A 26217-nucleotide genomic window follows, 5' to 3' on the forward strand; every position below is an offset into this window, starting at 1 on the left:
TTTTTTTTTTTTTTTTTTTTTTTTGAACATAGTGTGGGCAGTTATTTTTAAGTTTTGGCACGTAAGAAACTCAAGAACTTTTCAAGGCAAAGAAAGATCTCAACTAAAGTCTTTGACATTATAGTTTTTAACGCTCTCAATTGGTGTAAAAATATGAATCTTTTTAAGTATTACAGTTTAAATTCCCGTTTATCCAATTGGAGAAATATTTTGTAATCTCTTTGGATGGGTTCTCATTGTATATCATTTCATTTAATCAATGTAGTTGTTTCCTATAAAAAAAAAAAAGAAAAAAAAGTTGGCAGAGTTAGTTATTTCATTATCCTACACAGTTCTCAAGGCTTATCTGACAGAAAAATTCAACCATAGGTTGTGTTTTATTTGATCTAATTTTGATCAGTCTGGCGTTTTCGAAGTTCTAGGTTGAGCTATGATATATCTTCTTGTTCTAAATGTGGGTCACTAAAATGTGTTTCTTTTTTTTATCTTATGTGAAAGTTCTCTTTTATGATAGCTTCTCTTGATGAGTGTTTCATTGATGTTTTGTCTTATTGCAGGGGGCTCAACTCAAAAAGCATATTGATGCCACACTTGGTAGTGGAAATTTGAGGGAAGCAGTGAGACTCCCTACTGGGGAGGATTTGAATGAATGGCTGGCTGTGAACAGTAAGTTGTAGATTCTGCCTTCTTTATTTTGTTCTTCTCTAACTCTTTTTTCTTTTCGGGAATAAATCTCTTTCTATGAATTGTTCAATGGTTTTCAAATTTTGGTAATTTTTTCTACAGTTCTCATGTATCATCATCCCTTCTGCTTATTATTTCTCTCATAAACGCTTTCTTCTCTCCATGTGCTTAATAAATAATGTTACATTCTTTATCTAGTTTACACAGAACATGTTAAAAGATTTATTTACCATTTCCATGTGCTTCAGCCAGGATCTTATGTGAAATCAATATCTAACATGCTGTTTACATTTTATTTCAGCTGTGGATTTCTTCAACCAGGTGAATTTGCTATATGGTACCCTCACAGAGTTCTGTAGTCCAGAGAATTGTCCTACAATGACTGCAGGACCAAAGTAAGGGAAACTGGAGAAATAGTCAAGTTTTATCTGATGTTTAACACAAATTAGTTTAGCTTCGATTTTAGAATTTCCTCTGTACGAGGCCAACTATTTATTGTTTCTAACTTCTTTTTTTATTTTTTTACTTGTTTGTGTGACTGCAGTTATCTAGAGTAACGTATCATGCTTTCTAAATGTAGGTTTATCTCAATTTGGAATATTGTTTGCTGTTTTATGATTGTTGATTTAGAAAAGGAAAAATTGCATATTTTGAGGGTCATTCTCTCGTTTGCTGATTCTACTACTAGTAGTTGCAATAAATTTAGACGTTAAACTTTTGAGTATGAGGTAGGGTTTGTATCCGCACATGGTAATATGATATCCTTGCATTTGAATGACATTCTCTTTGTTTGACATGTTTTATTTGAACAGCTAAATATGGTTTCAGTTTTTACCTAGATCATTCAAAACCTTGTCCATATCAAGAAATTATGCCTATTTTGATGTATGAATGTGGGGCTTCGTTATCCAATTTCCTTATAAGCATTAAGTTAGTTTGTATTTGAAGTTTTTCTGTTTTCTTTTTGCGTCTTTCCCTCTTCTGAAATAACTTGAATTAAAATTTTACAGGTATGAGTATAGGTGGGCTGATGGTGTACAAATAAAAAAGCCTATTGAGGTCTCTGCTCCAAAATATGTGGAATATTTAATGGATTGGATTGAATCTCAGCTTGATGAAGAATCAATATTCCCTCAGAAGCTTGGTAATCAACGGTCTTGTTTACTAAAAAACTTCCCGTTTCCAGTCTTGTTCTTATTTATTGTTCAATGTCCTCTTTTTTAGGTACACCATTTCCTGCCAACTTCAAGGAGGTTGTGAAGACGATATTCAAAAGGTTATTCCGTGTATATGCCCACATTTATCACTCTCACTTTCAGAAAATTGTGAGTCTTAAGGAGGAGGCACATTTAAATACGTGCTTCAAGCATTTTATACTTTTTACACATGTAAGTCACTCGTTCAAATCAGCTTATTTTTATAATTTATTATTGCTACTCGTAGTTTCATTTTTTATAAAACATTCTTTCTATCTCTTTCACGGTATAATATAAGTTTACAAATCAAGAAGACTACTACTGTATTAGCTCTCTTCAAACATTTTACTGGCAGTTTGTTTCCTTGAAGTTAAACTAGGTTTTTTTCTTTATTATTTTGGTTGTCTTTGGACATATGGAGTTTATACTGTTATTTGTAGTGTTGTGGGTTGGTTTTTTTTAATGTGAGATCTCAAATTGGTTGGAGAGGAAAACAAAGTATTCTTTATAAGGGTGTGAAAATCTTTATGTAGCAAACACGTTTTAAAAACCTTAAGTTGGAAGCCAAAAAAGGGAAAGCCCATAGAAGACAATATTTTCTAGCGGTGGGCTTGGGCCGTTACAAATGGTATCAGAGCTAGACACTGGGCAATGTGCTAGCAAAGAGGCTGAGCCCTGAAGGGAGGTCAACCCGAGGTGGTGTGCCAACAAGGACGCTGGGCCCCAAGGGGGGGTGATTTGGAGAGTCCCACATCGATTGGAGAAGAGAACGAGTGCCAACCCCCCCAAAAAAAAATTTCGAGGGGATGACGCTAGGCCTCGAAGGGGGGTGGATTGTGAGATCCCACATTGGTTGGGGAGGAGAATGAAACATTTTTTTATAAGGGTGTGGAAGGAAGTCTCTCCCTAGCATACGCTTTTAAAAACCTTGAAGAAAAACTTGAAAGGGATAGCTTAAAGAGGACAATATCTGCTAGCGGTGAGTTTAGACAATTGATACATGTCTATTAATCTATTACATAATTGTGTCTTGGAATTATAGAGTCTAGGCGGGAATTTATGAATAGGATCGGTTCTTGAACATATTGACTCGGTGATTAAGAAGCTCTGCCAATAGAATTTATATACATCCATCTCTTTCTAAATTCTCCTATTGCAATTATGATTATTGGTTTTAACACATACCGTGTGATTTGTCCAGGAATTTGGTTTGATCGACAAAAGGGAGCTGGCTCCACTTCAGGAGCTGATTGAATCCATCATTGTTCCATACTGAACAAAGATCCTATTTCAAGGGACAACTAATTAAATAATCAATTGCTTTCTGCATGTTTGGCTGTGGTGTCTGTTTTGTTCTGTGTACATGTTTTTGTATTTGAATCTTTCAAGGTTGTGGATTCTCCTGCTCTTCCCATGGATCAAGCTGATTAAAGAAACCAGCTTCTTGATTCTAAGGGAATGAAGTTTAATGTGTCTCTCCTTTTTCTCACAGGAGATTGTTGCATTTCAGGTGGCCAAAGTTTCAATATGGGTAACTGTTTGGAGTGGTAAAATTTTATTTATGTATTTATATATTCAAAGCTTTGAGCATAATTTCTCTTGTTCCCATTGCCACCGTCCAACATTTGCTTGCACACATTGATCTGAGCATCATCACATTTACTTCTTAGTCCTTTCCAAACTGAAAATGTTTGAAAAATCGACATACTCGACTATTTTGGTCTATACTTCACTTTTACAACATTCATTTTAGTTCATCAAAACGTCCCCCTTGACCATTTTGGTCTTTTCATTTTCAATTTACTGAATTTCTTGATATGTAGCTTTTGATATGGAATCACTACGAGAGGAGTAAGATTCAAATTACTTTGTTGATCCAATATCTTAAGATAAAGATACTTGTTTGAGACTGAAATAACTCTATGTCAAGCTTGAATGATTTTAGATTTGCAATCGAAATTACATAGAATAAGAAAAGTGAGCTCTTGGTTAAGGGAAGATAAAAATGTTAAAATAAGATAAAAATGTTATTTTTACGAGACATTTCAAGAGTGGTAACCTTCATATTTTATGATTATAATTGACCCGCGGGTAAATATAATCTTACATTATTGTCGATTATCATTCACACCCAAAGTTTATAACGACCTAAGAATAATTGACGCTTCATTGCAATTCTAACACATTCATATTATATGAATCCAAATTAAGTTTTTAAAAGTACATAAATTAAATAAATACGAGTTTTATTATTTGTCGATCATAAATTCGAGATTTGGAACACAAACAGCTTATTTTTAGTGTTTGCATATCGGGTCTTAAACGTAGCGTTTCATGTATTCCTCCACACTTGTATAGCTAACTTCTGGATAGAGCCTGCAAGCTTCTTCAGCACCATCCCCTATTTCAAAGTTGGCAAGACAGCCCTCAAAGCATACATGATAATAGTGAGTTAGCCCCACTTGCTCTGCATAGCCTTGACCTTTCATATTAGCTAGAAACTCTTGATCAGAAATGGAGCTCTTTGCAAGCTCTTTTCCTATCAATTTCTCCCAAATCTCAACAACTTCTCTTTGTGATAATATGTTCTTCGGTGGCCTTATGTACACCGTTTTGTTTAGAGTTCGAGGGTCGTCAATCGTGTTCATGGTGTACATTGCAATGTCGTCTTCATCCACGTATATTGCTGTCACCATTTACCACAAAAAAGAAAAAGTGTTCGTATAAGACAAACTATGTAGGAATTGCAAAAGGATTGAGTCCATCGTGTCAAAAATGGCAAAATCTTAATAAATGTCTAGGTTGTTGCACACTGACCTAACTGGGATCGAGACATATTAGACCGATATAGACAATAGAGAGAATCTTAATAAATGTCTAGGTCCTTATCTTACACCTTGACCCGAATGGGATCGAGACATATAGTTATATAAACAGTAGAGTAGAGAGAATCTTAATAAATGTCTAGGTACTTGTCTTGTACCCCAACCCAAGTGGGGTCGAGGCGTATTAGACCTATATAGACGGTATAGAGAATCTTAATAATGCCTAGGTCCTTGTTTTGCACCCCGATCCGAGCAGGGTCGAGACATATTAGACCTACATATAAGGTAGAGAGAATCTTAATAATGTTAGGTTCTTGTCTTGTACCCTGACCCAAGTGGTGGTATCAAGGCATATTAGACCTATATAGATGATAGAGAGAATCTTGATAAATGTTTTTGTCCTGGTTTTGCACCCGACTCGAGTGGCATCAAGGTATATTAAACCTATATAGATAGTAGAGAGAATTATATAATCTAAATTTATATTTAGATTTTCAAAGTTTGAGGTAGGTTTCAATTAGTCTCGAATATGAGACCCTACGTACATCTCATCTAATAAATCTCACCTAATAAAATGGAGATCTAAAATAAGTTTCATACAACCATCTTTCATACTGGAACGATTCAAAAGCTGCCGCAAGACTTGCATGAATCCCACGTGTCAATCAATATCTTGACACGTATCTCCTACTAAATATTTTGAAATAGCGTTTTCTATCCCCCAAATTAGACTAATATCATTTAACGTTTAAAGTATATATATATATATATATGTACGTATACGTAAAGCGATGAGTATAGAACCTTTTTTATTGCCATCTCCAAGGAGAGAAACATGATGTTTGGAAGGAAGGATGAAGCCAGGTTGACATAAACCACCAAGAAAGTAACCAGCAAAACAGTTTGCAGAGATGTAAGTGAAAGGGATTTTAGCTTCTTCTATGGCTTTCCTCACCACCATTTTATCATCAAACGTCACCCTCCCTGGCTCCATCGCGTTCTTCATTCTCGCCGGGTCGGTCCCGAACTCCGATGGTAAAAATCTCTACAAAAAAAAAAAAAATTAAATTTCATTTTAGTCATTAAACTCGTATATTTTAATAAAATTCAAACAAAAAATATCGAATAATTTACATAAAATGATTATTTTATTAATGCTCAAATAATACTAAATCTAAAAGTTTGGTGAATAGGATAGAACTTTAATTTTTAATTCAATTATTATTATTGGTTGGTATATTAATTTTTATTTTCAAGATACAACTAAAAAATAATGCAAATTTAAATTTAAAAAATATAAGTAAATAAATAAATAATAATTCCTAAAGTCGCCAAACATAATTATTACAAATAATAATTTTTTTATTATTTTTAATATATAAAGGTAAATTCAATTTTGATGAAAAAAAAAACTTATTTAATATACAAAATTTATAATAATAGTTAAATTAAACTGAATATTTAATGAATGATGAGCTAAATTAATCACAAAAAAATACCCATGTTTATTTTAATTTATCTAAAAAAATGTATAAAGTTGTTGACATTTATTTCAAAAATACTCTTATATTTTTAATATTAATAGTATTTTAAAATTATTTTTGAACTTTTAAATTTTTTTTGTTAATATCTTTTAAAAATTTTAAATAGTTAAAAAACACCTTCTCTCGTTAATCTTACGTTTAAAAAAATATCCATAAAATTTTGAAAGTAATCTTGTAAAATAAAAATTTTAAAAAAATTATTATTAACTTTTGAATGTTTATGAGTTTTTTTTTAAATCTAATAGTAACTAACTTAACATTTTCGATTTTCTACAAATTTAACCCAACTCAAAACGAGAGAAAAAAAAAAAATTCAACCCAACATTTATGATTTGAGTTAGATAGGCTCGGTTGGTCGGAATATCTGGTCCTATAAACACTCCGAGTGAATCGGAATATACCAACATATCAATTTTGTAGATAAATATGAACTAGTAACTAATATCAAATTGGCAAAATACAAACCACCACTAAAACGAAAAGCTTAGATCAATATGTACGACAAAGAACGTAGAGATTATCGTCCTATAAAAGGCGTGTTACCTTAACATTTGGAGCCTCCTTGATGGCATGAACAAGCTTTAGTTGAAGAAGAATATGATGAGATCTGATATGAACACCAGAGATAGCAGAAATGACAACATCCACAAGCTTGACAGCCTCAACAAGGCTGTTATGATCATTGAAAGAAGCACAAACCAAATGGGCTCCTTCTCTCTTGAATGACAAAAGAAGCTCCACTTTCTCTATATCAACTCCCATTTCTTGCCTTTGTAACACGTAAGTTTGATACCCTGACCTTAAACTTGCCCTCACCAATCTCTTCCCCAAGTACCCTGTTCCTCCAATTATCAACACTTTGTTCTTCCCCATCTCTCTCTCTCTCTCTCTCTATGAGAATGAAGGTGGTGGGAAGAGGGAAAGATATAGAGAGAATGTGGGGATGAAATGATTTTTGTTTTGAAATATTTTTGGAGCTCTTGACAAATGAACCTCACCTACAACATCTTTTTGCTTTTATCTTTGAAGTGAAGAGAAGACTACTTGTTTTCATTCTAATCTTTGTTTTGATCCTTGTTTAGTTAGATTAGGAGCCTTAAACTTTAGTTTTGTGTTTACGATTTTGTGTTTAGTAAGCTTCAGAACTCGAAATCTTGATTTGTTTGATGTTGTCTTCTTTGAGCTAATCTTTTTGGGCTTCCCTTTATGGCTTGAAAACGCTGTCTTTCATAGTTACATAGTGGAATCGGTGCTCATTCAGATTCTGTCCTTTTTGGGCTTTCCCTTCCGGACTTCCCCATTACGCGTCTCGTAGTGAAAGGTTTTCACACTATTATAAAGAGTGTTTTGTTCCCCAACCAATGTGGGATTATGTCCACAATGAATGTGAGATTCTCACAAAATTTAAGTTTTATTCATAACAAGTTATTTATAGGCTCTTAGATGGGATGAGGTCATTGGTCCAACCTCTTATGCTCACTACTAGCTAATTCCCAACGACCTTAGGTGCTAGGTGCCACAATCGCACTTTTTTTGGCAGTGGACTTTTGCGGTTGTGCGGCTCTCATTCCCAATATTAAGGAGTCAAGCCAATTTGGGTTTGTGTTACTTACGGTCGGGTAACGTATGCTCAAGCTTTTGGCCTTGTTTTAAGAAGAAGGTTTTAGAAAACAAGGTAGAGAGATTTTTGAAAGAGAATTTGAAGGAAAGGTTGGAAACAAGGTTATATGGCTGCAAGCAAAAGGAAACACAACGACTTAAATAACATATAACTCTCTAGGTAGAGAGAATTTGACAACTAGTCGTATCCCCCTATAATACATTTTGTGGTGATTCAGGTTTGACAGGCTGAGATGTGATTCGTTGAACGGTCATACAAAAATTAGGTGGGAGTTAACGACTGATCGGACTTCCTGTAGTACATTCTGGGGCATTTCATGTTTACCAGGCATAGACAGAATTTTGCCAAAATGTCACACTTGGAAAATACAAGAAGAAAATTATACATCATGAAAGCAGTAAAAGGAAAGCGATACAGTGATACAAGGCAAGAGTTTTAACATGTAACGAGTATGTGGTCATGGGCAACACGTCTTGAACAAGCATGACTGTGACATTAGATCATGGATTGACTTCACAAATAATGTGATATATATATATATATATATATATATTTTTTTTTTTTTATTATTATTATATTTAATATATAAAATGTAATTTCCTAAACTTAGAAAAGTAATGAAAAATTGAAACAAAAATGACATAACAAACCTAAAGCGCTTGCGATAGCTGATTATTTTTTTTTTTATCGGTTTTGGCAGCAAAAATTGGACTGGCTGAGTTCTCGCCACTCCATGTATCGTTGGCCAAGCCAACCTTGCGGTTGATATGCGTGACAAACGTCCAGAGTTATTGGTGGACCTCTTGAGTTTGGTGAAGAAATAGAGATCTTGATCGTCGATGTCTCCAAACCGTAGCCAGATTTCCCATGGCTCAATTTCTCCATAAAGGTCAGACTCCAAGACTGACTGCACCTTTGAAATATGGGAGGCCATGAATCTTATAGTCCCGATATTGAAGAAATTAATAAAAAAAATACCTTTAAATTTTAAATTAGAATTTAAAGGTATTTTTAAAACACTTTTAAAATATATTTTTAAAAATTTAAGGATATTAATTTTAAAAATACCTGTTAACTTTAAAAAAAAATTAATAAATTAATAAATAAATAAATAAATAGATATATATATATATATATATATATATATATATATAATATTTGAATTCTTATTTAAAAATACCCTTTAAAAATGTTGTCATATATTTTACTTTAATAATATTTTTTTAAATTATGTTTTCTTCCAAGGTTATTTTGTATTTTAATATAGAAAAAAATGTGAAACTTTTTAAAATGAATTTTTTAATGCATAATTTTGATATATGTGTGAGCCATATCGTCTTAGGGATAAGTAATAGCTCCGTATGGTGGTCACTGCAACTTGTAGCTCCACCAAATCGAGAGAATTTTCTAGTTAAATATATTACGAGATGTTTTTCCATATTTTCCACATTCATTATGTTATTTTGAAAAAACATTTTGGAACTTCATCCATTATCACGAGCCATTATTACAAGCTCAATAGTATTTGACGGAGTGGAAATTTTCATCCGTTGGAGTAACGTTTTTTAAGATTCCCGCTAATGCACTGTCAGGTAATTGGCACAACTCAATAAAACGAGTTAATGGTTGAGACTGATAATATAAAAATGACATATTTTGACAGTAATAACTTGTTTTATGTTCGGTAACGACCTAAATAAGATTCTCGCTCATTTTTTTTTTTTTAGAAAATTTTAATTAATTTGTTTTATTTCAAGAATATTTTAAAGGGAGTGAAAATAGAAGGAAAAAAAAAAAGAAAATAAATAAATAAATGTTTGTGTGGTTGTTGGGATGAATAAAGAAATAAGCAAAACTCAAAGTGCAAGCCATCCCAATATTCCATTCCCACAATTAATGTATTAATATATATATATATATATATATATATATATATATATATCCATTATTATTATTATCTTTTTTTCAATTGTCGTTGTTTCTAGAGAATGTTAGGTGACCAAATTAAATTAAAACTAATAAATAAATAAATAAAGATTAATTGCATTATTAATTGTGATATTTGTTTTTAGTCAAAGAAAGTTGGTATTTAGAAAGGTTTTTAAAATTAATTATTCAAACATAATAAAATTAATTTCCAAGTAATAAATTTACCTATTCCTTTTTATATATTTATTTTTTTCTAATTTTTATCCATTTTTTAAAATTTTATATTTTATTTAAAAAATTAATGGGTAATTTACATTTTTGAATGTAATTAAAAATATAAAATATATCATAAGAAAAAATATAATATTATAAAAATTTAAATTTCAATATACATAGTGGTGGTTGGTAATTTGAGGATTTGGGTAAGGTCGGAGACGGGAATATTATCTATGTCCCTGACCCAGTTTATCTAATGACAAAAATCTCTACCTGCTCCCTTCTTCTCGTTTAAATAAAAAAATTTCATCTAGTTCGGGTAAGGTCTTTGATAGGTCTCTTTCCCTCCGATTAAATGGACATCTCTACTTCTAATTGAATATCAATTATAATTTTTATTCAAATCATGATTTTATTTAATAATTTAATTAATTTCGAGGTTGAATTTCAACCACTTATTGAATCCTCTTTTGAATATATAACTCGATCGATAAAGATATTGTCGGAAAAGTGGGTAGACATAACAGCCTCCTAACTTGACTTAAACAGTGGAAGCAATTTTTAATTGCAAGCGAAGAGAGAGAGAGATGAAGGGTATAAAGGGGAGAAAGTGGGTTTAATTGGAAGAGGTAAAGGAAGGATGAAGGTTCTTGTGGTGGGTGGGAGTGGCTATTTGGGGAAGAGGATTGTAAAGGCTAGCCTTTTGGAGGGGCACCAGACGTATGTGGTTCAACGGCCTGAGATTGGGCTCGACATTGAGAAGCTTCAGCTCCTGCTTTCCTTTAAGAGACAGGGGGCTGTGCTCGTGCCGGCCTCTTTCTCGGACTTTCAGAGCCTTGTCGACGCGGTGAAGCGAGTCGACGTCGTGATATCGGCCATGTCTGGCGTCCATTTTAGGTCACATAACCTTCTCCTCCAACTCAAGCTCGTTGAGGCCATTCAAGTTGCTGGCAATATCAAGGTTTTCTTTCTTACTCTCCTCTGCTTTTTGACTCATAACCTGACTAATCTGGACTACTCGACTCAAACTATAAATGATTGGTTGAATTAGATTGAATTAGATTTTTTTTTTTTTGGATTTTTGGAAAATAAAATTTTTTATTTAATTTGGGTATACATTTTTTGGTTGGATCAACTCCGCCAACCTAAAAATAGGGTTACGTTGAGATCCGAACATTTCTTAGAATGGTGTTGAAACATCTCTCTAGTATACCAGCTAGACGCGTTTTAAAATCGTGAGGCTGACGACGATATGTAATGGGCCAAAACAGACAATATCTTGCTAGCGATGAATTTGGGCTGTTAAAAATTGTTTAGAGCCACTGAGTAGTGTATTAGGGAGGTCGCTGGCTCCAAGGGTAGATTGTGAGATCCCACGTGGGTTAGAGAAGAGAATAGAGAGGAGAATGAAACATTCCTTATAAGGGTGTGGAAACCTCAATCTAGTAGACGACATGTTCTAAAATCGTGAGGTTGATGGTGATATGTAATGGGCCAAAGCAGACAATATCTGCTAGCGGAAGTTTGGATTGTTAAAGTTACAACTCGATCCAAGTTTGTTCTAGATTTTAATAATGAGTTTTGATTTTTTGAGATTCTGGTATAACATATATCATAAATAATTAAAAATAATAATAACCCGACAAGTGAACCCAATTCAACAAGTTGGGTTGTGAACTGTATTTAGATTGATCGAGACACCAATAAAATTTTCCAAGACTCCACTGCATTATCTTTAAGATGATCGGTAATTTAACTGAAACGAACTGACTAGTTTATCGGAACTCTTGATACTAACAAGTTATATTCGAAATTATACAGAGATTCTTACCATCAGAGTACGGGATAGACCCAGCAAGAATGAAAGATGCACTCGAACCCGGAAGAGAAACATTTGATCAAAAAATGATAGTAAGAAAAGCAATAGAAGAAGCCAACATTCCTTTCACCTACGTCTCAGCCAACTGCTTTGCCGGTTACTTTGCCGGTAGCCTGTCTGAGATGCACACTCTTGTTCCTCCAACTCATCAAGTTACCCTTTATGGAGATGGCAACGTTAAAGGTAACCCACTACCAATTATATTTAATACTAAATCAATCATTGTCAACCAATACCTCACTTATCGTAACTCGAACGAACGTTACTCTTTTTATTTTTCAACATTAGGTGTCGGTGAGGTCGGTAGTCAAACTTCTAACCTTTTAGTCAATGACGTATTTTTAAAAATTAACGTCGTATAAATATAGAGACGTTCATTTAACTCACAGGGTCCATCATATATGGAGCGGAAAATCTCTGTTTAAACAGAGAATGGGAAGGGAGTGGAGAGAGATTTTTCTCCATTAACTAAACCCGTATTTCTTGTCTCTATTCCCACCCTAATCTCCAGAAATTCCACGAGAGAAACTCGATTTCGATTTACGTAAAAATAAGTAATGTTTTTTTTTTAAAATATAGAGACGTTCATTTAACTCACGGGGTCCATCATATATGAAGTGAAAAATCTCGGTGCAAATCGAGAATTAGAGAGACGAGAAAAAGATTTCTTGCTATTAGCTAAATGGGTATTTCCCGTTTCCATTCCTGCCCTGTCTACCTTGATCCCTGCAACTTCTACGGGGAGAATTAGGGTTTCGATCTCCGTGAAAATAAGTGGGAAATATAAGAACGGAGATTGATCCCGTCCCCAATCCACTCTGTGGACATCTTTATTTAAATCTAAATAATTTCATGACAAAACTTACAGCGGTATACGTGGATGAAGATGACATTGCAACGTACGTCGTGAAGGCAGCAACCGACCCTCGAACTATGAATAAAACAGTGTATATTAGGCCTCCACACAACATTCTCTCCCAAAGAGAAATGGTTGAGAAATGGGAAGCACTTTCTGGAAAGGTATTAGAAAAGAAGAGTGTTTCTCCTCAAGACTTTCTTGCAAGGATGAAAGGTAAAGATTTATTTATTTTTTATTTAAAAAAAAAAATAAAAAATATATAATTTATTAAGAGAATAATATTGATGCAGATTTGGACTTGGGGCAGCGGGCTGGATTGGGACATTTTTATCACATATTCTTCGATGGTTGTATGACGAATTTTGAAGTACGAGAAGACGAAGAAGCTTCGAAGCTTTATCCCGAAGTGAACTATACTCGTATGGATGATTATCTCAAGATTTATTTATAAGCACTTTAACGATCAACTTTATATTATTGTATGCATGACGGGATTAATGCGTATGAAGAATATCCATTTTACTATACTCGTAACTCTATCGTCGGGGTAGGAAATGCAAGCATATGCAATATGGTGAGACCTATCATTTTAAAGACATCATGACATGTCATGGTCTTAAGTAGTTTTCCGATTCGGACAAGATTGAATGTGTAGTACTTCTTTACACATGGCTCACGCATGCCAACATGGGCCCACCAGGTGGGCTTGCTACCCCCTAGGTCTGGCTCGTCGGGCTAGCACCTGTTGATAGGCTGCCGAATACCATGGAGGGAAATTACTCGCATAACATCATGACGAACATAAATGTCTTAAATCATATGTTATGCGTCCGTAGTAATCATAACAGGAAAGTATCTGAATGCATATGACAAAAGAATGAAAGTACTCATAGCTTAAAATCATTGAAATAAACTGATGATGCAAGTCAAACCTCCATTCATATGTAGGATAATGAGTCTGCGAATTATGCATACATAATTTATGTCAAGTCTCATAGCTTACATGACATGTTTTATGGAGGTTTACGCATCATAAATTATCATAATCATAACATATTGGCATAATATGGCATAATATAGCATAACATGATGTGACATGGAATAGCATAGTACTACATGACATAACATGGGATAGGACAACTTAGCATAGCATGACATAACATGACATAGCATAATACAAAAGAGCATAACAATCACGACAAGTGTTGGGGTCATAGGGCACGCATCATTATACATAATAAAATTTATCCAAACAAGCCAACCGTAGAGCCAATTACTTTGTTGGTCTGAACCAAAATCACTTAGTAATCCTAAACCTTGTTCGAAACCTTGTTCGAAACGATCTCAACTAGTTCAACTTTTAGCCAAAATGTAACCTAAGTTCACAAATACGAGGTCATAATGACTTCAATCGATCCCAAAACCGTCAAACACAATTTCAAAATGGTTCAAAATGTTAGGAACAAGACCAAAAACATTAAATAAATCCAACCGAGCCAAATATGTCGACTAAGCCGAATTGGAGCCGTCGAGCAAAGCCGAAGTTAGGGGAAAGGCGCGGGTCAAAGCCATGTCAATCAAAGTCGTTTTGAAGTTAGGAGAAAGGTGCAGGTTACATTAGCAACTGGGTCAAGTATGCAGAGCAGACACGAGGATCATAACCGAGTTGAGACACGTGGGGATCAAGGTTATGGAGTAATGTGTGGATCAAGGTTAAAACGTAAAAAAGATAATTGTAAAATATTAAAAAGAATATTTTATGGTTATTTGATGGTAATAGAAATCTAATTAAAATATTTTAAAATGTAAAAAGATAATAATAAAATATCAAAAAAAAAATATTTTATGGTTATTTGGTTGTAATAGTGATTAAAATATTTTAATAAAACATTTTAAAACGTAAAAAGATAATAGTAAAATATCAAAAAAAAAATATAATTATTTGATTGTAATAGAAATCTAATTAAAATATTTTAAAACGAAAAAAAGAATAATTGTAAAATATCAAAAATAACCATTTCAGGTTGTTTTGATTGTAATCTTAAAATATTTTAAAATACTGTAAATATCAACCAACAATAAAAAAAATTATATTAACTTTTTATTAATAGTTAAAATTAATAAAAAAAATTAGGTTTTAAAATATTGGCTAAATTAATAAAAATGTGCTAAAAAAGATTAATAATATCAAACTTTCAAATAAAAAAAAAAAGGTAAACTTTTAAAATGGTTATAAAAATACGTTTAAATTTAGTTTTAAATAATAAATATTATTAATTTTTGTTTTAAAAATTACCCTTTTTATTTATTTATTTATTTTATCGAACACTTTGCTTTTAAATGATTGGATACTTTTTTAGTGGACAAAAAAAAAAAAAAATGATTGCAAAGTCAAATATATTGAAAAATTAGTAAGGTTGTTAAGATATAGACTTTAATTCACCTACCTACCTTATTTTTTTAATATATTTGAGATGAAATTAATAAATAAAAAATGACATATTTAACCCTAATAATTTTGTTTTTTAAATAATGATAAGGACGTACGAAACAAATCACAGGACTCACACTAATTAAGTTAAAATGTCAGTGTTGATATTGTTCTCACATTTGTTTTTATATATGTGACATTTTAACTAAAGTTATATTTAAATTCGCTTAATTAATTTATAATTAATCGATAATGATTTAAATAAGATTTTCGCTCAAAAAAATTTAAGAAAAATTTAATTAATTTGTTTTATTTGAAGAATATTTTAAAAAGAGTGAAAATAGAAGAAAAATAAATAAATAAATAAATAAATGTTTGTGTAGTTGTTGGGATAAATAAAGAAATAAGCAAAACTCAAGTGCAAGCCATCTCAATATTCCATTCCCAAAATTAATGTATTAAAATATATATATATTTATTTATTTATTTATTTATTTATTATTATTATTATTATTTTCAATAGTTGTTATTTGTAGAGAATGTTAGGTGACCAAACTAAATTAAAATTTAATAACTAAATAAATAAGGATTAATTTCATTATTAGTTATGCTATTTGTTTCTGGTCAAAGAAATTTGGTATTTGAAAAGGTTTCTAAAATTAATTATTCAAATATAATAAGATTAGGTAATTAATTTACCTATTCCTTTTTATATATTTATTTTTTTTTTCTAATTTTTTTTTTATTTTTTAAAATTTTATATACTAACATCTATTTCAATCTTGGTAGATAAATTTTTTAATTTTTATATATTTTTTAAAATATATTTATTAGAAATTTAATGAATAATTTCCATTTTTAGGGGTAGCTTAGGAATTTAGATAAGGTTGAAGACGGATATAATATTTATTCATTGTCCCATTTAGCTAATAGAGAAAAATTTCTCTAGCTCCATCCCTTATAAACAATGTTTCGTTTTCTTCTACAACCGATGTGAGACTCTACAATCTACTCTCCTTCAAGGCCTAACGTCCTTATTGGCACATCATCTCGTGTTCACCCCTTTCAGGGCTCAGCCTCCTTGCTGGCACATTACCTGATGTCTAGCTCTGATACCATTTGGGTTTTCCGTTCCGAGCTTTCTCTCAAGATTTTTAAAACGATATGTTAAGAAGAGGTTTTCACACCCATATAAAGAGCTTTGTAGACCTAACATTACTCTTAAAAGAATGAGAGTGGTTGGAAAAAAGCTCCAATTTTGAATTGCAAGCGAAGCAAGAGAGAGTTTGAAGGCTATAAAGGGAGAAGGTGGGTTTAATTGGAAGACGTAAAGGAAAGATGAAGGTTCTTGTGGTTGGTGGGACTGGTTATTTGGGGAAGAGGATCGTCAAGGCCAGCCTTTTGGAGGGGCACCAGACGTATGTGGTTCAACGGCCTGAGATTGGGCTCGACATTGAGAAGCTTCAGCTCCTGCTCTCCTTTAAGAGACAGGGGGCGGTTCTTGTGCCTGCCTCTTTCTCGGACTTTCAGAGCCTTGTCGACGCGGTGAAGCGAGTCGACGTCGTGATATCGGCCATGTCCGGCGTCCATTTCAGGTCACATAACCTTCTCCTCCAACTCAAGCTTGTTGAAGCCATTCAAGTTGCTGGCAATGTCAAGGTTTTCTTTCTTACCTTCTTCCACTTTGCTGTTCATATTCATAGGATGGGAATTTACGTGTAGGATTTTGGCTTTGGCTGTTACAAATGGTATAAAAGTCAAGACACTGAGTGGTGTATCAGCGAGAACGTTGGCCCTCTAGGGAGTGGATTGTGAGATCCCGCATTATTTGGAGAGGGGAACGAAACAGTCTTTATAAGGGTGTGGAAACTTCTGTCTAGTAGACCTACATACGGTTTAAAACCATGAGGTTGATGACGATACGTATGGGGCCAAACTGGATAATATCTACTAGCGGTTGACTTTGGCTGTTACAAATGGTATCAGAGCTAGACACTAGGAGTACCAGCGAGGATGCTGGGACCCCCAAGGGGTGGATTATGAAATCCCACGTCAGTTAAAGAGGAGAACGAAACATTCCTTATAAGGGTGTGAAAACCTCAACCTAGTAGACCTAGACGCGTTATAAAACCGTGAGGTTGATGACGATATGTAACGGGCAAAACCGGACAATATCTACTAGCAGCTGACTTTGGCTGTTATAAATGGAATCAGAGTTGACACTAGGCAGAGTACCAGTAAGGATGCTGGGATCTAAAGGGGTGGATTGTGAGATCCTACATCGGTTGGAAAGGAGAACGAAACATTTCTTATAAGGGTGTGGAAACCTCAACCTAGTAAACGACTTGTTTTAAAATCGTAAAACTAACAATGATACAACGGAACAAAGGCTTGGGTTGTTAGAGTTACAACTCAATCCAACTTTGATCCTACTATATTTGGATTGATACGGACACCAATCCAACAAACCTGAAATTTTAGCTTTGTCCAAAAAAAGAGTATTTCTAACTGAACACTAGTCACCCTATTTTTTAATTCAAATTAAAAAAAATATATCAAGTATTAAACACATTTTTTACCACAAACTTTATATTTCATAAGCTAATCTTAACCTACAATAAAATTTCTCGAGACTCAATCTGCTTTATCTTTTAGGTTGATTAGTAATTTAACATAAACGAACCGACTAAATTATCGAAATTCTCGATACAGAGATTCTTACCATCAGAGTACGGAATAGACCCAGCAAGAATGAGAGATGCACTCGAACCGGGAAGAGAAACATTTGATCAAAAAATGACAATAAGAAAAGCAATAGAGGAAGCCAACATTCCTTTCACCTACGTCTCAGCCAACTGCTTTGCCGGTTACTTTGCCGGTAGCCTGTCTCAGATGCAAAGTCTTGTTCCTCCCACTCATCAAGTTACCCTTTATGGAGATGGCAACGTTAAAGGTAACCCACCACCAATTATTCTTAATACAAACTCGAACTCGAACTCAAAGCTACTCTATTTATTTTTCAATACTAGTTGTTAGTGAGGTTGGTGGTCAAACTTTTAACGTTTTGGTCAATGATATATGGTTAAAGAATAATGTTGTTTAAATACAGAGATATTCATTTAATTCAAGAGTTCCATTCTATATATGATGAAGAATGAGAGAGAGAGACCGGAGAGAGACCGGAGAGAGATTTCTCTCTATTAGCTAAACTGTTATTTCATGTCGCCATTCCCACCCTACCTACCCCAATCCTTACAAATTCCAAGGGGAGAATCTCGATTTCAGTCTCCATGAAAATAAGTGAGAAATTTTATAAGAACGAGGGTGAGAAATTTTATAAGAACGAGGATTGATCTCGTCCCCACTCCATTTTGTAGACATCTTAATTGAAATATAAATAATATTATGGCAAAATTTACAGTGGTATACGTGGACGAAGATGATATTGCAACGTACATCGTGAAGGCAGCAACAGATCCTCGAACTATGAACAAAACAGTGTATATTAGGCCTCCAGACAACATTCTCTCCCAAAGAGAACTGATTCAGAAATGGGAAGCACTTTCTGGAAAAGTATTAGAAAAGAACCGTGTTTCTGCTCAAGATTTTCTTGCAAGGATGAAAGGTAAAGTTTTATATATATATATATAACACTCAAATTTTATATATAATGAAAATGTGATGTCCACTTCGATTGGAAAGGAGAACGAAACACCCTTTGTAAGGGATGTGGAAATCTTTCACTAACATAGGCATTTTAAAAAACCTTGAGAGAAAGCCTAAACAGGACCATATCTGTTAGGGGTGGGCCTGAGCTGTTACAAATGGTATCAGAGCCAGACACCAAATGATTGCCAGCGAGGAGGCTGTTCCCTGAAGGGGATAGACACGAGGCGGTGTGTCTGTAAGGATGTTGGACCCGAAGGGGGTGGATTGTGATGTCCCACATTGTTTGGGGAGGAGAGCGAAACATCCTTTATAAGGGTGTGGAAACCTCTCCCAGTAAGGATGTTGGGCTCCAGATTGTGATGTCCCACATCGGTTGGGGAGGAGAGCGAAACACCCTTTATAAGGGGGTGGAAACCTCTCCTAGTAAGGATGCTGGGCCCCGAAAGGGGTGGATTGTGATGTCCCGAAACACCCTTTATAAGGGTGTGGAAACCTCTCCTAGTAAGGATGCTGAGCCTCGAAGGGGTGGATTGTGATGTCCCAAAACACCCTTTATAAGGGTGTGAAAACCTCTCCTAGTAAGGATGCTGGGCCCCGAAGGGGGTGGATTGTGATGTCCCAAAACACCTTTTATAAGGGTGTGGAAACCTCTCCTAGTAAGGATGCTGGGCCCCGAGTGGATTGTGATGTCCCACATCAGTTGGGAAGGAGAGCAAAACACCTTTTATAAGAGTGTGGAAACCTCTCCCTAGTAGAAATGTTTTAAAAACCTTGAAGGAAAGTCTCAACGGGTGGCCTGTATTCAAAAAAAATAAAAAATAAAAGTATAATATTGATGCAGATCTGGACATAGCACAGCAGGCTGGAGTGGGACATTTCTATCACTTATTCTTTGAAGGTTGTTTGACAAATTTTGAAATAGGAGAAGGAGAAGAAGAAGCTTCAAGGCTTTATCCAGAAGTGAACTACACTCGCATGGATGACTATCTCAAGATTTTCTTATGAGCACTTTAATAATTATCAACTTTATATGCAAAATGAAAATACTGTTAATTTCTTTTTTTTTCTTTTTTTTTCTTACTAAATGTCGTGCCAAAAATATTTGGATTTGGATTTAATCCGTTACTTCATGACTTACTTCTCTATGGATGATATACTACCTACTATGTTAGTCTAACGTGTTTCTAAAGAGCAATTCCTTTAACTATGGCTCAGTGAGATTCCACTATCGGTTTGGGAGAAAAACGAAACATTCTTCCTTGTGCGATTTAGAATCCTTGAAGAAAAATCCAAAAGGGAAAGTCCCAAGACGACAATATCTACTAGTGATATGCTTGAACCATTACATATAGTCTCTAGTTGAAATTTCGAATTCGTCGAGTGAACTTATTAAGAAAAAATATTTGGATTTGGATTCAATCCATTACTTCATGACTTACTTATCGATGGATAATATATTTACCTACTGTACCGATCAGTTAGTAGGCAAGTTCAATAACGGACATGAGTTCCCAAGGAACAATACCTTTAGCTAAGGCCTACTACAATGTGAGATTCCACGTTGATGGAGGAGGAGAAGAAAAGGGTGTGAAAATCTCTCCTTAGCCGACACGTTTTAAAATCCTTGAGGGGAAGTCAGAAAGGGAAAACCCAAATATGATAATATCGGCTAGCAGTGGGTTAGGCCGTTACAACCAGTCTCTAGTTCAAATTTCGAATTCGTCGAGTGAGCTTAATAAAAAAAAACTCGGCCTTAAAACAAGGATCATTACCAAACCAAATATGTCGATATAAACTCTTCCTTCATATGAACGAAGGGAAGTGGCATATGCAGAAGAAGAGGGTATGAACTTACCATAGATTCTTTGAATGTTGCTCGACAAACTTCGAAATAGGTGGAGGATAAGAAGCTTCAAAAGCTGTATCCTGAAATGATCGACACTGGCATGGTTGATTACCTGAAGATGTTTTCATGAGGACAGCAAAGAAAAGGTTGTGAAGTTATCTACCAAGTTAGCATAATCAGAATACATGCAATACAAAGCAAACCAACACAGATGTTAATTTCTTTACCTGTTTTGTTCAGTTTGATTCCCAGTATTTGTACTAAAACTTTACAATGTCAAATTTAGTTCCTTTCCATTCTAACTTCGGTTTCGGTTTCCTTTCCATCGACTTTCTTAATGAGATATTATTCCATTGGGAAAGATTAATGTCATGTGTGGAATGATTTTTAATGACAAAAAAAAGGTTTCATTCCAAATAGGCCCTAATCCCTAAAGCATGTCTAGGATACTAGTATTTGATTCATCTCTTCATGCTAATCAATTCTAAAGAAAGATTGATTACGTTATCCCCTATATAATGAATAATTAGCCGTTTTGATATGGAATGTTAAAATATCATCACTAGTCTAGTATGGTCAAGATACCTAAATCATTTTTCTAAAATTGAATATACAATGAGTTCATACCATTATTGGGTTTGATCCTATTGGACTAGTGATGATATTGTAAGATGGATCAAGTCTAATAGGCACAAATGCACAAAGTAATTTCAACTAAATTGCAACAACCATAGCATCTTTTATCATTTACCTCATTCTAAACTGTTACTATAAGAAAGTTTAAAACAGAATAGGAGAACTAACATATTTGTGACAGAAAAAAAAACTCGGAATTTCAGGACATGGGGCATGAATATATTGAATGAGAAAAAATGGAAGTTCTTGCTCCCGCCCAAAAATAATCTACGATTACAGGTAATGAAGTATGTATTTTATGGCATGAGTATTACCTCGAGCAAGGAAGCACATTGGCCTCAAGTACTTCAGCCCCATTCGAACTGTAATCATAGCCACCTTTTGAATTCAAATCAAAGTTGATCATATTCCTTTCAACATTAAACTCGTTTGTGGCTTCTTCTCCAGCTTCCACTTTGCACATCTGGATGGGTGAGTCGCCCGTCTTCTTACAAGTATCGTTTACAGTCGTCATGCTTCCTCTCATTTCTTGTTTCTTACTTTTTTCCATTTGATCTGACAGAGCCACGTCAAAGCCTAATAGCTGCATTCCTGTGCTTTCAAGACTACCAAGGTCACTGTTAATGGCAAGTGCCAGACTCTTTTGTGCTTTCTCTAAGATATCTTGCAAGTATTTTCCTTGAGCTTCTATTCTCATTTGTAGTTTATTTTGTACCTGTCTTTCCAATAGCCAACAAAATAAAAAGCGATCATAAACTTGGGACTGAATTTGTTGTAGTTAGAAGAATTAAGCAAGATGTACCTCAAGTTGTTCTAGTATTATTTTCTGCACATCAACATGTGATTTTAGTGCCTCAGCAATTTTCATCCCTCTGTTTAAGTTAGACCAATAGCTAATATTAAGGTGCATTGAAAAGTTAAATATAAAATGGGATACTATAATGCAATAGATAATCACACTGTCAAGGATGTTTGACTCCTTTTGTTCTTTTTATCTTAATTCTACCTAGTTGGAGAACTTCACGTTAGGAACCATGGACCTCCACAGTGATATAATATTATCTACTTTGAGCATAAGCTCTTTGACTTTGCTTTTGGCTTCCCCAAAACGCCTCATACCATTGGAGATGTATTTTTTACTTATAAACTCATGATCATCTCCTTAATTTGCCAATCTGGGACTCCCTCCCAACAATCTTCAACACTTGAAACGGCTAAAAAACCCTTACTTAACAAGAAGCTTAGATTTTCTTACCGATTTAAGTTTAGTGTCAATCATGAGAGAATCAGAAAATCATTATTATGCTAATTTATATGTTTGCAAAATACCATTGAAGACATTGGAATGACAGTAAAACAGAGAAGGTTTGAACATAAAGAAGAGCATTTTATTTTGATGAGATACAAAAAGACAAACCTCTCATCGTCCTCAACTCCAATGAAGTTGCTCAGAGTCCCTGAAAAAGTTAATATTGAGACGTATAAATGAGCTTCCTAGAGTTGAACACCGATATGCAAACAAGAGGAATATACGAATTAAAATCAGATGGTGAATAGTAAAGTATGAACGCTCAGAAGAATAACAAACTAATTGATAAGTAACTTTGGATCCTTAAAGAATATCAAAATAAAAAAATACTAGTCGAGTTGTTTGGCCTACCTAAAAAAACAAGTACACGAATACTAATAAAATAAACTCGAGAAATTCACACCATCCTTAGGGAAATTGGCAAATGCAACCAATGAGAGGTTCTTATGATCCTACATATTGTCCTATGTCTAGATAGACTTACCACTACTTTGATTCCTTTGCTCAGCCACATTTTGCTTTCGAGTTTGCAGTCCAAGTCTATACTTCTGAGGTTCAGAAAGTTGTGTTAATACTTCATTCCTATCCAATCAGTGACAAGACAAATGAAATATCATGAAGCAATGATTTCGACATTTACCTGTAAATGACTCTTCAAGTGGTACAAAGTCAAGCCCTTTAAACCCATCAATCTTAACACAGACTTGGGAGTTGCTTCTGAAAAAGACAGTCCCCCTCAAGTAGCTTAAATTATTATAATTCATTGATTGGAGGGAAAAAGAAAGCTCAGATATATAGGCTAGCTATAGATATTACAAGTTTGAAGCCTGCAATTTACGTAAGGTTATATTTCTTAATTCGACAGCTAAAATCAACTATCAATTTCTCACGTCTCATGAATAGATGTGAGTGTATAGAAAAGTACTTAGGGAATCGGTCACAGCTTTTCCCTTTGAACGGTTGAGGATTGTTGGAAGGGAGTCCCACATTAGCTAATTAAGGAGATGATCAAGGATTTATAAGGAATACATCTCCATCGGCATGAGGCATTTTGGGAAAACCAAAAGCAAAGCCATGAGAGCTTATGGTGAAAGTGGACAACGTCATACCACTGGGGAGATTCGTGGTTCCTAACATGGTATCAAAGTCATGCCTTTAACTTAGCCATGTCAATAGAATCCTCAAGTGTCGAACAAAAAAAATTGCTAGCCTCGAGGGTGTAGTCAAAAAGTGACTCAAGTGTCGAACAAACGGTGTACTTTGTTCGAGGGCTCCAAAGAAATGAGTCAAGCCTCAATTATGGGTAGGCTGTTCGAGGGCTACATATGCCTCTCGATAGACTCTATGTTGTACTTTGTTTGAGGGGAGGATTGTTGGGGGGAGTGCCACATTGGCACATTGGATAATTAAGGAGATTATCATAGGTTTATATGCAAGGAATACATGAGGCCTTTTGAGAAAATCAAAAGCAAAGCCATGAGAACTTATGGTTAAAATGCACAATATCATACCATTGTGGAGATTCGTGGTTCCTAGCACGAACTTCATTCCCAGTTGGGAACTGGAGAAGGGACAAAAGGAAAAGGAACTACCGACTAGCAGTTAGACCGCAACATTGCTATTGACAGCATCTAAATGAGAATACTGATCTAAAAATTAATTATATAATTCATCGCAGGAGCTCAATCAAGAAGAAAATGACTAAATGAATTTAAATTACCCATCAACATAATCTAATCACTACTTCATTTCCCATAACGATAATCAGATATTTATATCCGATACTGTTGGAAGGACTCGCCTAGAAAATCGATTATATCTAAGTCTCAGCAATAGAAGATTAAAGAACAAGTTCAACAAATATTTGACTAAAAAAACACGATGCTATTAACGTTCAAAATCATCATTCAAAAGGATACAAGAAATGCTGCAAATACATTAACGAAACTGTAAGAATGATGAACATGAGCTTACTTTCAGGGCCACCAAGCTTGGTGACCGCGTCTACAAAACGGTCGTGAAGATCAGCTGTCCATCTCAGTCTTGGCTTCGTGTCTCTCGTCATCATCACTCCATTCTCATACGGATAGTTCCGCTCCATTCTCGACCGAGTAGAAAATTCCATTCATCGAAAATTCATCATTCTTCTTCTTCCTGATTAATAATCCTCGTTCTTCATCCCAACACAGATACATTCAATCCAATCACACTTCAAATTAAAGGCCGACGAATTTAATACAAAAACACCACTCGACTTCAATCGGAAACAAATCCAAAATCAATCACCAGAAGGCTGACAAATGACTCCTCGATCTACAAACAGGAATCTCCAATCCAATCACGCATTAAACATCAATGACCTCGAGGCTTTGTTCACTGATTATACCCCTCGATCCTCTTCCCAAACACAAAATACTTGCATTAATCCATACAAAGTACACTTCAACTCAAAGATGTTCACCGAATCACATAGCCGAAGAAGAAGAATTCAACACGACAAAACACACTCGATTTCAATCAGAAACAAAGACAGTGCAGGAAATCATCAATGGCGGGGGAGAGAGGAAGCAAATGGAGCGAAGGACGGCGACGAATATGAAGGTATCACTAAATCCAAATAGAAAATTAGAATATACAAAGCGCCGATTCTCTTTTCTTAACAATGCTCTCGACGGCTACTAGCCGTCCGATTCATCTTCATCTTAAATTGGACGGAGGAGAATGCGAACTTCACGAGGGAGAGACAGGCTCACTATGGAAGCAATGTAGAGAGTAGTTTCCACATGCCACGTGGATGCCAGCGTGGGTTATTCGACCGGCGTACGCGGTTAAAGGAATATTCCTGGAGTCACGTGGCGCATGGGTATGATGCAAAAGTAAATTCATTTTTCAATTTTGTAAACAAAAGGTGCCCGTACTGCCCAAACGGAAAGATGTCCTTTAATCATTTCTTCGGTCAGCCTGATTTTTCGGCCGAGACTGCGGGCTAGTCCCGCGAGAACACGACTCTTCACAATAATGATATGATGTTGTCTACTTTGAGCATAAGCTTTCATCACTCTACTCTAGGGTTTCCCAAAATGCCTCATACCAATAAAGAGAGTATTCATTGATTATAAACGCATAAACATCCCTTAAATTAGCAGTGGGACTTTCATCCAACACCTCCCCTCGAATAAAGTATGTCTCCGCTTAGTTGAGACTCGACTCTATTTCTTTTGAAGTATTTGACTTCTTTTTCTTTTGAAGTCTTTTGTTCGACATTTAAGAATTCTATTGACATGACTAATTTTAAGGTATGACTCTGATACCATGTTAGACGAACGACCATGAAAATTATGTTTCGAGTCTAGTAGCTCAGTCCCTTTAAGTTCAAACTTGGCTAGGATCGATATCTCATCTAAATTAAATTTCATTTCGAAGTTATATAAAATCGAGTTGTGTTATCATTTTTTTTTAATAAATATTATTTAAATGTAATGGTAATAAATATCTCATCTAATTTAAATATTATTTAATTTAACGAAGGAACCGCGACTATGGGTAGAGCGGCCCAATTGTAATTGGGCCTCA

The 26217-nt window shown here is 34.6% G+C and overlaps 5 protein-coding genes across 7 annotated transcripts in view; 3 read left to right on the forward strand and 2 right to left on the reverse strand.

The window, feature by feature from the left end:
• The window catches only part of LOC111466885 (MOB kinase activator-like 1A), a 7725-nt gene extending 4245 nt beyond the window's left edge, over positions 1-3480 (forward strand). For both annotated transcript variants that reach the window (XM_023111563.1, XM_023111562.1), the window contains exons 3-7: positions 558-666; positions 986-1079; positions 1695-1828; positions 1909-2072; positions 3082-3480. In XM_023111563.1, coding sequence (XP_022967331.1) covers positions 558-666; positions 986-1079; positions 1695-1828; positions 1909-2072; positions 3082-3156 — 576 coding nt within the window. In that variant the 3' untranslated portion in view covers positions 3157-3480. The remainder of the gene's footprint in view (positions 1-557; positions 667-985; positions 1080-1694; positions 1829-1908; positions 2073-3081) is intronic.
• Positions 3481-3970: 490 nt separating this feature from the next.
• On the reverse strand, positions 3971-7164 carry LOC111466859 (bifunctional pinoresinol-lariciresinol reductase 2-like). The gene is made up of 4 exons (XM_023111528.1): positions 6793-7164; positions 5510-5750; positions 4170-4566; positions 3971-4095 (listed from the first exon to the last, which is right to left on the reverse strand). Exons 1-3 carry the CDS (start codon positions 7120-7122, stop codon positions 4199-4201), a joined length of 939 nt encoding a protein of 312 aa, XP_022967296.1. The 5' UTR covers positions 7123-7164; the 3' UTR covers positions 3971-4095; positions 4170-4198.
• Positions 7165-10643: 3479 nt separating this feature from the next.
• On the forward strand, positions 10644-13280 carry LOC111466862 (isoflavone reductase homolog). Its single transcript, XM_023111531.1, has 4 exons — positions 10644-10976; positions 11837-12077; positions 12763-12966; positions 13044-13280. Exons 1-4 carry the CDS (start codon positions 10656-10658, stop codon positions 13202-13204), a joined length of 927 nt encoding a protein of 308 aa, XP_022967299.1. The 5' UTR covers positions 10644-10655; the 3' UTR covers positions 13205-13280.
• Positions 13281-16486: 3206 nt separating this feature from the next.
• On the forward strand, positions 16487-20022 carry LOC111466861 (isoflavone reductase homolog). Its single transcript, XM_023111530.1, has 4 exons — positions 16487-16843; positions 17897-18137; positions 18606-18809; positions 19695-20022. Exons 1-4 carry the CDS (start codon positions 16523-16525, stop codon positions 19856-19858), a joined length of 930 nt encoding a protein of 309 aa, XP_022967298.1. The 5' UTR covers positions 16487-16522; the 3' UTR covers positions 19859-20022.
• A 533-nt stretch (positions 20023-20555) lies between these two features.
• LOC111466876 (myb family transcription factor PHL11-like) lies at positions 20556-25263 on the reverse strand. Of its 2 annotated transcripts, XM_023111550.1 has the most exons (8): positions 24931-25263; positions 24619-24817; positions 23285-23361; positions 23129-23192; positions 22753-22792; positions 22138-22207; positions 21650-22050; positions 20556-20811 (listed from the first exon to the last, which is right to left on the reverse strand). In XM_023111550.1, the coding sequence occupies exons 2-8, from the start codon at positions 24767-24769 to the stop codon at positions 20808-20810; spliced, it is 807 nt and encodes a 268-aa protein (XP_022967318.1). In that variant the 5' UTR covers positions 24770-24817; positions 24931-25263; the 3' UTR covers positions 20556-20807. The 2 variants fall into 2 exon arrangements, with proteins under 2 accessions (XP_022967318.1, XP_022967319.1); XM_023111551.1 differs by lacking the exons at positions 23129-23192; positions 23285-23361 and having other exon boundaries at positions 24619-25263.
• Positions 25264-26217: the final 954 nt, after the last annotated feature.

This window comes from Cucurbita maxima, unplaced genomic scaffold (genome assembly GCF_002738345.1).
Source record: "Cucurbita maxima cultivar Rimu unplaced genomic scaffold, Cmax_1.0 Cma_Scf00032, whole genome shotgun sequence".
NCBI classification, from domain to species: Eukaryota; Viridiplantae; Streptophyta; class Magnoliopsida; order Cucurbitales; family Cucurbitaceae; genus Cucurbita; species Cucurbita maxima.